The sequence below is a fragment of the Chinchilla lanigera genome, unplaced genomic scaffold (genome assembly GCF_000276665.1).
Source record: "Chinchilla lanigera isolate Chin_1 unplaced genomic scaffold, ChiLan1.0 scaffold00031, whole genome shotgun sequence".
NCBI lineage: Eukaryota > Metazoa > Chordata > Mammalia > Rodentia > Chinchillidae > Chinchilla > Chinchilla lanigera.
The window spans coordinates 23259754-23272450 of NW_004955432.1; the positions used below are offsets into that span (position 1 = coordinate 23259754).

Here is a 12697-nt window from a genome sequence, read left to right on the forward strand (position 1 = left end):
ATAGAAAAATTATTCACCTAATAAATCATGGTTGCTATACAATTAAAAGAAAAATGAAAATTTCTTATATCAGATATAAATATAAATTATTTCTTGATTAAAATTTAAAATAAAAAAAGAATAATAAATATTTAAAAAGAAAATTTAGGATGCTATAAATATAACCTGAAGGTTGGGTGGTACTTTTTAACAAACATTTGAATTCCTGGGGCTGGGGATTTAGCTTAGCGGCAAAAGCGCCTGCCTGGCAAGCGCAAGGTCGTGAGTTCGGTTCCCGGTACCGGAGAAAAAACAAAAAAACAAACAAACAAACAAAAAAACCAAACATTTGAATTCCAGATCAATGCATTGATTTCATGAAAAATTAAAGTTTTATGTATGATAGATGGTATACGCATAGTGAAAAGAAAGAGAAATGGAAAAAGTTTTACTATATATAGCACAAAAGTCACTAAAATCTATAACATACAAAAATGAATTGATGAGAAAAAGACATTCTAATAAAAATTAACATTGACATTAAGGAAAATGAAAATTAAAATGGCATATTAGCAAGTAATTAAACTGTAATTGTGTATTGCGGATGGTGATCTGAAGAAAAGGTACTATCAAACCTTACTGATGAAAATATAACCCTTTTCAGTTGTCTCATAAACAAATTTGACAGTATCTTTAAAAAACAAAACACTTTTGAACTTGCTATCTCATTCATGAGAATATATCTCACTGATATAAATTCACAAAATTGTAGGTATTACTGATATTACTGGTAGGTTTTTGGGAAAGGAGGGTAGTAAATGCCAAGATTATCAGATAGCATCTAATAGAGCTATATGTGAAATAGAGAAATCTTACAGTTCTAGTCCAGTCTAGTCCAGACTGCAAACAAACATTCACAAGTTCATTCAAGTACAGAATTGCCTGCAGGCATTTCATATTAATCTACTTTCTTATTATAGCAGTCTGCTGTTGACTCATCAAGGTTACTATGCTGTTGGATACTAAAATATTAATGTGTCCATCTAGGTATGTTTCATTCAGTAGTATGTTAGTCAGTTAATAGAAAATGTGGGAATTAAAATATATTCTTATTTGTTATTGCTGCTGAAACATATTTTAGTGGAAATGTTAAGTCAATAATCAATAGCCATTTCACAATAGTGTGTCTGGTAAGGTCATGCAAACCTAGGACCTGAGCCCAGGGTTTCTGTGTGCAGTTCTGTCTCCATACCCATCCCTTCAGTTTATTATATTAACTTCATGGCAGAGGGTAAACAAAACAAAAGCCAGTTTCCACCAAATTTTGCACATAGGAGCCTGTAATATATAAATATAATAAATACTTTAAACAAGTCAATGAAATTCACTGAATAGAAGCAATGAAATAAAATAACAAATAAAAAACTGTCCTTATCCTAATATACTGGTAAAGTTTATGTAGTGAGGTTCTAAGTACCTGCTTTTCTTCTCCTGGGATAAATGGGGTATGTGATCACATTAGATGAATGTTCTACTCAATGCCAAATGGAAATTAATACCCTATTCAGAGCATTGTAAATACATTATAAAATTGCAAGAGACAACAATGTTTGAGTATGTATTATGGACCAATCTCTTGTATTAAATTGCTTCAAATTTTTACAGCTGAAGGTTTCAGTTTTTGGAGTGTACAATTTAGCTAGAGTGTACAATTTAGTCCCTGTTATCTGATGGAACCGTAGTTACGTGGCCCTGCTCACACTCTGAACAAAGGAATGATCACTAGTCCATGTAGAAAGACGCGAAGCACTTGGTTTTGCATTTTCGCCCCGAAGGTCCTCTTCATTTGCAGTGCTGCATAGGACCTGATGGCCTCTGTGTGCTGTATTTCTCCAGATCCTGAATAGCAGACTCCACCAAGTCCTGCTACCTGTGGCCTGTGGTCATCTGAAGTCACCTGACTTGGAATGTGGCCACCTGAAGTCAGGAATGCTGATTGCAGCCGTTCCTGGGGGGCAGCCAAATAGGAGCTTTCAAAGCTTTTTAACTAATCGTTCATTAGTCTGTTTTAGTTTGAAGCTCTTAATTTCATATGGTAGATAAAAGCAATGAGTAATGGAAGTAACCATTTTGATGCTCCAGATATAATGTTGATGATTATTTCTGGGTTGCAAAGGAAAAAGGAAGGAAAGAAGAAAAAGTTTTTAGCAGAGGGAATCAGAGGTATGGTGATAGCAGAGAAAAAGTGGAGAACATTTTAAACTAAAAAGAGATTACTTTTAACTAGCTCTTTGAATTCTTCCAGTCTCAGGCCAAACCCATGTGTCCCAGAAAGCTTCTAGTTTGTTCTATGTGTTATGTAGATAATTGTAGTATCTATAAAATTAATATGGTAAATAATTTGTGCTGTTTTATAATCTATGTATTTTATAATTTTTATATTTTCCAGTTTATAGTTAATGATCATGAATAACATTTTAAAACTGAAAGGAAAATTTGCCTTTAAAATTTCAGCAGTGTTATTTTAACCAACTAAATTGCACTGAAATCATTGAGATGCAAATTTGTCCTCTGGTTAAATTAGTAGTTTGTATAAGATTACATTTGGAAGAAGGTAAAATTTTCAATTTCAGGTTTGACATACAAAAAATCCTCTTAATTTTCTGTTTTTGATAATAGGACATCTCCAAGTTTGCAGAGAAAGACAATATAGTGCTTGGAGAAGGTGGAATCACCCTGAGTGGAGGTCAGCGTGCGAGAATTTCTTTAGCAAGGTGAATACCTCATTATTGATCCAGCAAACATTTGCTGTAATTATCATGCATGTAAAACATGATAGACATTTCTTTCACATTACAGTGTGTTTCTGAAATTTAAAAGTTGAGATGTATGGCTAGTGGGTTACAAGAAAGCACCTTTAAGAACTAGAGAATGACACTGGTTTTGGATTTGCTAAAAATAAGGGCTTTGCAAAATGCTTATTTTGGTCTGTGTGTGCTTGCCTGCTTGTGGCGTGCTGCACTACTGACTGAAAGCCCTGGAACTCTGCACCGAGCAAGAAAGGAAAGGCAGAAATGTCCCTCGACCCGCCGTGCAGTCCTCTGTCCCCGCCCTCCACAGTGGTGCGGCTTCTGTTTGTGCTTCTTGGTTTGCATAAATGTACATTTTCAAAATTCTTACCATAATTTATAATTTTCATAACAAAAATAGTAAGTAAATGTCCCTTGGGTTAAAGTCTATAATCTTCAAAGTAAATTAATATGATAAAGAAATGTGACACTGGGTAGGTAGAATTCCCCTTGGTAAAGACACTCTTGGCACAAGCATTTAGAAACTGTCAAAGACAGTTGCATATAGTTAATTTGTGTTAAGAAAAAAGCATTATAACTTTCAGTTAAAAAGTTACTGGTGACGTGGGATGTTAAATATTCCTCAAGTCTTACTGGAGCAAAATTCTTCTGGATGTGTTGTTAAAGTTATTAATAAGAAATCATTTTCATTGGATTGATGTGTTGGCATCTTTCCTCTTACTCTTTTCTGCTTCTTAAAGCTGAGACAGAAATCTAAGTCTTCACACCTGCAGTTGCCTAGTACCACTCGTGTGTGTGTGTGTGTGTGTGTGTGTGTGTGTGTGTGTGAGAGAGAGAGAGAGAGAGAGAGAGAGAGAGAGAGAGCGAGAGAGAGCTCAATCCTCATCCAACCCTGCAAAGAAAGAATTGTTCTCCCCACTTTTTAGAAGAAATCATGAGATAACGGGGAATATTAGACATTAACTTGCCAAAAACCACACAGGGAAATTATGGAGTTACAATCCAAAAGAAGCGCTCTTAAATCTTTATATTAAACTGTCCATCTTGGGAATTGCACTGTGAGATAATGCATCAATAGATATAGATAATTTACATTAAAAATAGTGGCTTCTAAATAATTGGAAGTTGATTGATTTGTATGTGTCCCAAAGACTGAAGTACTCCATTCCAGATTTAGGTAAGGTGTATGGCTCTGGACAGTCCATGGAGAGCTGGTATTTACCAGTTTAAGACTTGGTCTTATTTTAAGGTGTTTGAGGCTCTACTAAAAATCACATTGTTATTTTGATCAGACTGTGTCACGTGCTCTCAGTTTGGGCTGATGAATGCATTATTTCCAATCTCTTGAGAAACTGTGTTTGTAGGTATGAAGGGAAGTATCTTAAGCTGCTATCTGTTGCTAATAACAACATTACAGATGTGTAAGCGATAAAGAAAAACTGGTTTATTTTGGCTCACATTTCCGGCTAAGGCATCACATTTGGTGACGGCCTGTCGTTAGCAGAGTCCTGAAGAAGTGAGGGCATCCATCACATGGGACACAGAGGTACAGAGAGTGAGTGTGTGTGTGTGTGTGCGTGAGTGTGTGCACACGCGCATGCATGCATGCATGTATATGTGTCCTCTCTTCTCTCTCTTTATTGTTTTAAAATCTTGAGTATTCAGTCATGGAAGCTCAACTTGGTTGACTTTATCTAATTCTAATCATTTCCCAAAGGGCCGTCCTATAAACATCACAGTTGAGTTAACCCTCGTTTCAGAGGGGACAAACTGTGGTGAAACCTTGTTAGAGACAAAGACGTAGAACCAAGTTTTGGCAAAGAAAAACCTTGAGTGTACATTTTGATGGACTCCCTTAGTTCTTTCACACACTGTCTTTAAAAGTAATTTATAATATAAACCATCTTTAGGTCTTACTTTGAAGTTTTGATATTCCTGGTTAGCTTCATTACTTCTCTTAATTATACACTGATTGAATTCAATTTTCTTTTTTTAAACAAAATTTCCCAGAATTATGTAAGCACAAAATCCTGTGTAGCTGGTATAGAGGTGGTATGATTAAGAATTATACCTGAAAAATTTAGATGTTTTGGTGAAATTGCCTCATTGCCATTAATATGGGAACCATATTTTATTGCTGTTCTAAACCAGCTCAATGGAAATATTACAACACTAGCTTATAAGATTTTAGTTTTTAACTTAAAAATAAGATAATACAGTTGTAAATTAGTTTTGTAAATTTCTCATCACTTCCTTTCTCGAACCTTTCATGAAAATGGTGCAGAGACGGAGACTGCAAGGAGAAAAGCGCAGTATCAAGCACACAGCCCCGACAACACTGCCCGCAGTTTGTTGATAGCAGTTAACACTTTGACAGGCTTTAAGAAATAATTTTACATAAGTGCTACAATTTGCTGTCTCTGACATTTTAAAGGTGGGAATAGCGCAGTTTCTCCTTTGCTTTCCCAGGAAAGTGCGGACCACTGGGGCAGACACTGTGGACCGTTGTGTGATGGATTGCCAGCATGCAGAATGGGGCCTGGCTCTAAGAAGTAGATACTGTTTTTAGAATATTTATTATTTTTAAAGTTAAAATTGTATTAATTTATGACACGATTCAGTTTGTAACTTTTACTAGTTTATGCCCCTGAAATTAGCAAAATCACTTCAGCAGTTCTTGCAAGGTTGTGAAAAGCCATAAATATAATGTGGCTATTCTTCCTTCTGAATAATTGACATTGCCCTGCATGGTGGCGCATGCCTGTAATCCATTACCTGGGAGGCTGAGACAGGAGGATCGGGCTGAGTTTGAGACCAGCCTGGGCTACACAGTGCATTCAAGGCCAGCCTGAATTACAGAGTGAGACCATGTCTCAACAAGCTTAAATAAAATAAAATAAAAAATAATTGACATTATTAAATACCCACACATCGCTTCTCGGCCTTTTGGCTAAGATCAAGTGTATTAAATACCCACATATAAAAGAAGTTTCTAACAGAGATACTTCCATCCATGCTGTGAACAGTGTTATTTCAGTGAATAGATGTAGTGACTGAAATGTAGCAAAGTGTTTTTCTTTTTTAAATAAACCATCTGTACTTACTAAATAACATGATAAATATTGAGGAAATCTAATTTAATTTTCATTTCTTTTTAGAGCAGTATACAAAGATGCCGATTTGTACCTGTTAGATTCTCCTTTTGGATACCTAGATGTTTTAACAGAAAAACAAATATTTGAAAGGTATGTCCTTTGCACAACTTCCTTATAATGCTTGCAGCGAAGATGAGAAAGAGGAGTGCAGCATGGTACTGCATGTGATGTCTTGAGACATATTGTTACATCTCACTGTGGACGGACGTAACACATCTGCCCAAGCTCTGTCCTTCACTGGCAAGACTGAAGCGGCTTCCACTGAGACCTTTTCTGAGCATTGCTTGTGTCAATTTCTTCCATTGCTGTACTGTTACAACAGTTGCCATTACATATGTGGTTTCTGCAGTATCACCGCCTTGTGCTATGTCTTCTATTATTTTAATTGGTTATTATACTTCATTCGTTACATACTTTTTGTAACTTAGTATTTTATGCTGTCTCCCTGTTAGATGGTAAACTGCTCAAAGACCTATACATGGTAAATGGCTGAATGGGGAATGCTTAAACTATGCATCTACCTCAGTACTTCTTGGAAATCTCCTCACCCACCCAAAGCTCTGGATTTCCACTTCCTTGGAGCTCCTCTTACGGTGCAATATATGAAGTTCCTAAGAGCAACAGTTAGTTCTATGACTTAATTTCAAAGTTTCAAAATGTAGATGATAATTTATTAGGAACATAGTCATTATGTGCTCTTCTAGGAACATTTTGAACAATAAGGATGCATATGTGTGTAATGTGTAAAATGGTTGTGTGATTTCTAGAATTGCTCTTTCTAGAACTTAAAGTTTTCATTTTAGCATATTTCTGAGATTTGAAATATTCTGGAACCTTGCTGACTTTGCTTTATGATATCCTGATTTTTTAAAATCCTGTTCTTTACAACATAAAAACATGAAGCCAAGAAAAGCTAACTGTCCAGGCACCGTTTTTTCTGAGGTGGAATTCCGTGGCGTGGTTTTGTTTGACATTTTCAGTTTACGGGGCTCTCACTCAAGTGGTGCTAGAGGCTGGAATGATCTTTCACTTACAAACCCCGAGGGTGTTTTACCCCAGCCTCGCGGCGGGAGCTGTCCAGTCCCAGCAGCATCGTCTCCACTCAGGTTGTTCCCAGTTCACGTTCTCACTCGCTGACTTCCTCACGGATCTACACTGAGGCGCGTACTGTTACGCAGTGCTTACGAGTTAAATTCTTACTTTTATTCTTAATCTAATGCAGAAGGTATTCATCTTTCCCCAAAGCTTATTTTGTCCCCTCCAACATGCCCTTTTATTAAGATCTCATACTAAAACCGCAGTTTTCTTTGAAATCCCTTTTTTTGCCCTGCGGTGGTATTATATAGCCCGACTTCCTTTTACTCTGAAAAACACCAGATAATTTCCACCATTTTAAACACAGAGTAACTCAAATGAGGGTATATTTCTAAAAGCCCTCTAACAAAAAAACAGGAAACACTCCTGAAACAAATCCACTTTTATTTATTTACTTTACATTAATTTAAACCTTAAGGGGAGCAGCGTCATAGATTCTGTGTCCAATGGCATTAGCAAAAAAGTTGTTTTAAATTTAGCACAAACCATTCCAACATGTCCATGCGCGTGTTGCCTTTCTCCAGGTTATTCTGATTTTATTTAGTTTGCTTCCAGGAGTCCCTGTGCTGCTTTTTTGCTTTATACACCATAAAATTCAGTTTTATTCTGTGCATAACCACTCCGATTGCGGGAAGAGCCAAGTGGTACCTTGGGTTCTGGAGATCCCACTTAGAGCCAGCAGAAGGGTTTTGCATCAGTCTTGCGGATGCATTTGCCGTTTAAAAGTTCTGTTCCCAGCAGGCCTCTTCAGACTCCAGGATGTCAGAAAGAACAGCTTTAGTCCAATTTAATATCCAAAATTCTATTTTTATAATCTTGGTACTCTGATATGTGACTTCTTGCCAACAGAAACTTCACTGCATTTATATTGTTGTTCATATTATTGTATTTGTGTGGAAGTATATGGTGTCTTTTTTTTATATAATGTATAATATCTTAATGGTTAAAACTCACCTCTCCTAAATGGATTTAATTAGGATTTACTTTTAGACTAGAGGGAAATTTTATTAGAGAAAGATCAAAGTTTATTATCAAATTCTCAGTTATGTTTTTTAAAATTAGTTTAGTATTAATATGGTCAACCAAAAATGGAGGAGGGAATTAACTAGCAGAAAATTAAAAGAACAAAAAAGCTTTAACCCTTTAAAAGATATGTGAAAATTTAGACTTGTAAAGATATTGAAGATCGTATAACTGTTCCCTCATTTGCTGAAGAAATAAATCAACATCTCACAGAATTAATAACTTGCTCAAAATTAGACACCACTGAATATCAGAAGTTTAATTTTATCCCAGGTCTTTTAACAGTCAATTTTACAGTTATTTCATGCTGTAATAATTCAAGAGGCACCAAATGGATTACTCCAGAGTATTTACTTTTAGAACCGCTTTAAGTAGAACAATAGAATGGTACTGCAGATGTTTGATACAATAAAACATTGGTAAAATCCATATATTATTATAAGGAGATATTTGTGAAGTTGGTATCTTATTTATATTTCTTTTGTATTCTTAAAGCTGTGTCTGCAAATTGATGGCCAACAAAACTAGGATTTTGGTCACGTCTAAAATGGAACATTTAAAGAAAGCTGACAAAATATTAATTTTACATGAAGGTAGCAGCTATTTTTATGGGACATTTTCTGAACTACAAAATCTACGGCCAGACTTCAGTTCAAAGCTCATGGGGTATGATTCTTTCGACCAGTTTAGTGCAGAAAGAAGGAATTCTATTTTAACTGAGACTTTACGCCGTTTCTCCTTAGAAGGAGATGCTGCTGTCTCCTGGAATGAAGCGAAGAAACAATCTTTTAAACAGACTGGAGAGTTTGGGGAAAAAAGGAAAAACTCCATTCTCAATTCAATCAACTCTATAAGAAAATTTTCAATTGTACAAAAGACTCCCTTGCAAAGGAATGGCATTGAGGAGGACTCTGACGACCCTCTGGAGAGAAGGCTGTCCCTCGTTCCAGATTCTGAGCAGGGAGATGCGGCCCTGCTTCACAGCAATGTGATCCACGCGGGCCCCACCTTCCGGGGCAGCAGGAGGCGGTCCGTGTTGAACCTGATGACACACTCGGTCAACCAGGGGCAGAGCATTCGCCGGAAGACAGTCGCTCCCTCAAGAAGAATGTCACTGGCCCCACAGGCCAGTTTAACAGAAATGGATATATATTCAAGACGGTTATCTCAGGAGAGTAGCTTGGAAATCAGTGAGGAAATTAACGAAGAAGACTTGAAGGTATGTATAAATTATTAGCACCCCCAGTGAAATTGAGTCCAATGGAATATATACTGTATAACAAAAATTACTCAAATTTGGGGGTTAGGATGAGGTTTATTTTAAGACTTGGAAAGTCCAAACACCATAAGTTATGTAAGCAACTTCCAAATGTAAAGTAATCAACCTTTCCTGCTTACAGTGTTTCTGTATCTTAAGATGTGTTATGTGCCAATGCAAGGTTTATTAACTGAGTTCTGTACTATGCCAGGGATATTCATTATTATAAATTAAAAAGAATCTGCTTCTTTACCACTTAAATCCTCTGTGGCATGAAGTTAAATATGGAATTAGCTCCTGTTAGGTAAAGACCAGGAACTATTTCAGTGTGAGGTAGCTCATGAAAGGTATGTAAACATCTGGTCTCTTGACAGGACTAACACATTCTGATTTAGACATTAGTCTTGCCTGAATTTGCTTAGTGTGGGCTTTTTTGTCTTTCAAATTTGTATAATATCTTGGATTTCTGAGAAAGTTTCTTTTAAAGAGTGGAAATCTTCAGACAGAAAGTCTGTTTTATTATTTAATTGAATGTATTTATTTGAATTTTGAGACAGGGTGATGCTATATAGTCCAGGCTGGCCTTGAACTCAGGCCAGTCCTCCTGCCTCTCCAGTGCTGTGATTACAGGCATTCGCCACCATGCTCAACTGTTTTACTTTAAAGAGCAAAGCGTTTTAATTATTGAAAATACAAATCCACGTAAAAAGAAGGTTAGCTGTGTTTTTACCAGAAAACTTACATGCTTTGAGTAAAATAAACTACAAGCACAATTGTAATGGATTGACAGGTTTAATAGTTTCGCTCACTTAAAAGCAACATGGCTTTGGAAAACCACAAGTCACTTAATATGTCCTGGCCAGAATTTTCCCCTTTGGGAAATAAAGGAATAGGTGATCCCTGAAATACATATTTTCAATGTTTACTTAATTTTAAAGAAGTTTCCTAAAGGATAATCCACCTATATGATTAAATATCCATCTAAGTGAATTACTCAAATCTGAGAATAGCCTGTAGTCACATAGCCTGTACATTCACCTGTAACGAATGATCTCCTTGACTAGATAGTATTTCCTGGTTGCTGCGGCGCCGTGAGCGTGCACTGAGGCCCCGGCGCTGTGGTAGGAGCCACGCGCAGATCATCATCCTCATTAACAGACGGGGAGCTAACCGAAGTTCCGAGCTCAGCAACTTGCCCCAAAGCAGCCACTAAGGGGTCAAAGGTGGAACTTGGGTTCAAGTGTAGGCCTGTCTGACTAACAACAAATAAAAACAGCAAACAAACAAGCCCTAATTCTGACCAGTGCATTCTGGTGCAGCTCACAGGACACCTCCTCGTGTTCCGCGGCTTCTACCTGAGTGTTGTAGAGTTCATGAGAAACAGGCCCTTCTCTGACTTTAGACTATCAGGAGCCTCTCTTACAAATGTTTAAAACTTATTTGCCAGAGGACAAATAAAGGTTTCTAGGGAATATACCCAAGACCAGAATTATGTAATTTAAGTGAGACCTAGGAAACGTTAACCTTGTGCTGCTGAGGAATGTACAAACCAGAATCAGCTGCCAGTCTAGCAAAACACCAAACGACTTGTCCAGCGACCCTTGAAGAAACAAGACAGATTAAGCAGAGTTCTGCGAGACTTCCTGTTGCTCACAATGCGCCCTGGAAGAAGGCGGGACACTTTTAGGCACTTAAATGCTGACACTGCCCTACAATAATACAGCTATATGACCAGTGGTATAATTTTAGAATTTTAAAGAATTAGAGTGTTTCTCATTTTTGGAAAAACTATGTAGCTCCAGGGAATATCATACTGGCTATGGAGTAATATCACGAATGGCATTCATAGTGATGTATACTTATTAAAATACACTTAGCTTCAAGCGTGAAATTTCTTTACTTATACATATTCAAAATAAAACCATAATGGTGGTATGAAATGGTATTGTCTTGTGATAACTGTGACATTTTTCATTATCAGGAATGCTTTTTTGATGATGTAGAGAGCGTACCAACAGTGACCACGTGGAACACGTACCTTCGCTATATTACTGTCCATAAGAGCTTGATCTTTGTGCTGATTTGGTGCTTAATTATTTTTCTGGCTGAGGTAAGAATATTCTGTTACAAAATATTACTATGATTTAAAGTTAAATTGAAAACAGTTTGGAACAGTGTATACATTTGTATGTACACACATACATAAATGTACTTTATGTTTACATGTGTATATATGTAATTTTAGGGTGCATAGTGGTATAGTTTCATATATAGTTCTTATCATCTGGAAAGCAGTAATTGATGTTTTATTTTTTATGCATACATATATAAAATGCTTAAACAGATACTATATGAAATTTTTAAAAAATCAATTGTATTGCATATTTTTTAAGGATGTAACATTATGGAATTCATATAGACTGTAGAAAGATTACTTTAATGAAGCAAATGAACATATTCATCATTGCAAATTAAAACCTTTTTTGTAGCAAGAGCAGCTACATTCTACTCATTTAGCATGAATCCCATTTTATTGGCTATAATCCTAGTGTTGTACATTTATTGTATCTCAGATATGAAAAATTTTTTAAACATTTCATAAGTTCAAAGTATAAAGCCTTTATGTAAATTGACATTTAAAATAATTCTGTACTAAATTCTGAGTTCATTTCATGGTAGATATTGTACTATTAAATGTGCAAGTAATGATTCTCTAAATGACTGTTTCTTCACACAATGAGATAAATACATGTTAGTGACTTGGAATCATTTTCAACCCTTTCAGAGATAACCCTGTACTTACTTACAGAAATGTCTGTGTCTTCATCACCAGCATTGTGGCTTCGTTGCTGTCCTTCATTTCACCAGGTTAAGAAATAAAAAGAGGGAGCTGCAGATAGCACAACAGGCCATGGAGAAGAGACTCTGGAAGGCTCTCTCCAGATGAGCACCGCCATATGCGTGCCTAAAGATGCCTGGCGGGGAATTTGGGTGGGGACGTGCCGTGGGGATGAAGGGACAGCATTTGCCCCCCAGTTATCTGAAAGGGGCAACTGTAACCAGCGCCCGCAAAGGACTGTCCATAGGGGGATTTGGAATCCCTCAAAGCAAATCTAATTTGTCCAAATAAGACAGATCCAAATTTTGTGTAAAAGTTTCCCTGTGTGCAGTTGATAAAATAAGTTCAAATAAACACTGTGTAGGCCCAATAAAGCCTGTCTCTGGATTCTGGAAAAACTGCTCCAGATACTTATTCCAAAGGGCGTCCCTTGATATGTCCCAAGGTGAAACCTAATTCTAACCTGAGGGCCCATTCTTGCCCTCAGGGAAGAAACGCTGCCGTGAAGAACCGCCTTTCCTGAGGCAGCAGAAGGCGA

General features: G+C 36.8%; 1 protein-coding gene across 2 annotated transcripts in view; it reads left to right on the forward strand.

Moving 5' to 3' along the window:
• Positions 1 to 12697, forward strand: part of Cftr (cystic fibrosis transmembrane conductance regulator (ATP-binding cassette sub-family C, member 7)) — a 148703-nt gene that overhangs the window by 80109 nt on the left and 55897 nt on the right. For both annotated transcript variants that reach the window (XM_013515961.1, XM_005388136.2), the window contains exons 12-15: positions 2659 to 2753; positions 5948 to 6034; positions 8558 to 9281; positions 11302 to 11430. In XM_013515961.1, coding sequence (XP_013371415.1) covers positions 2659 to 2753; positions 5948 to 6034; positions 8558 to 9281; positions 11302 to 11430 — 1035 coding nt within the window. The remainder of the gene's footprint in view (positions 1 to 2658; positions 2754 to 5947; positions 6035 to 8557; positions 9282 to 11301; positions 11431 to 12697) is intronic.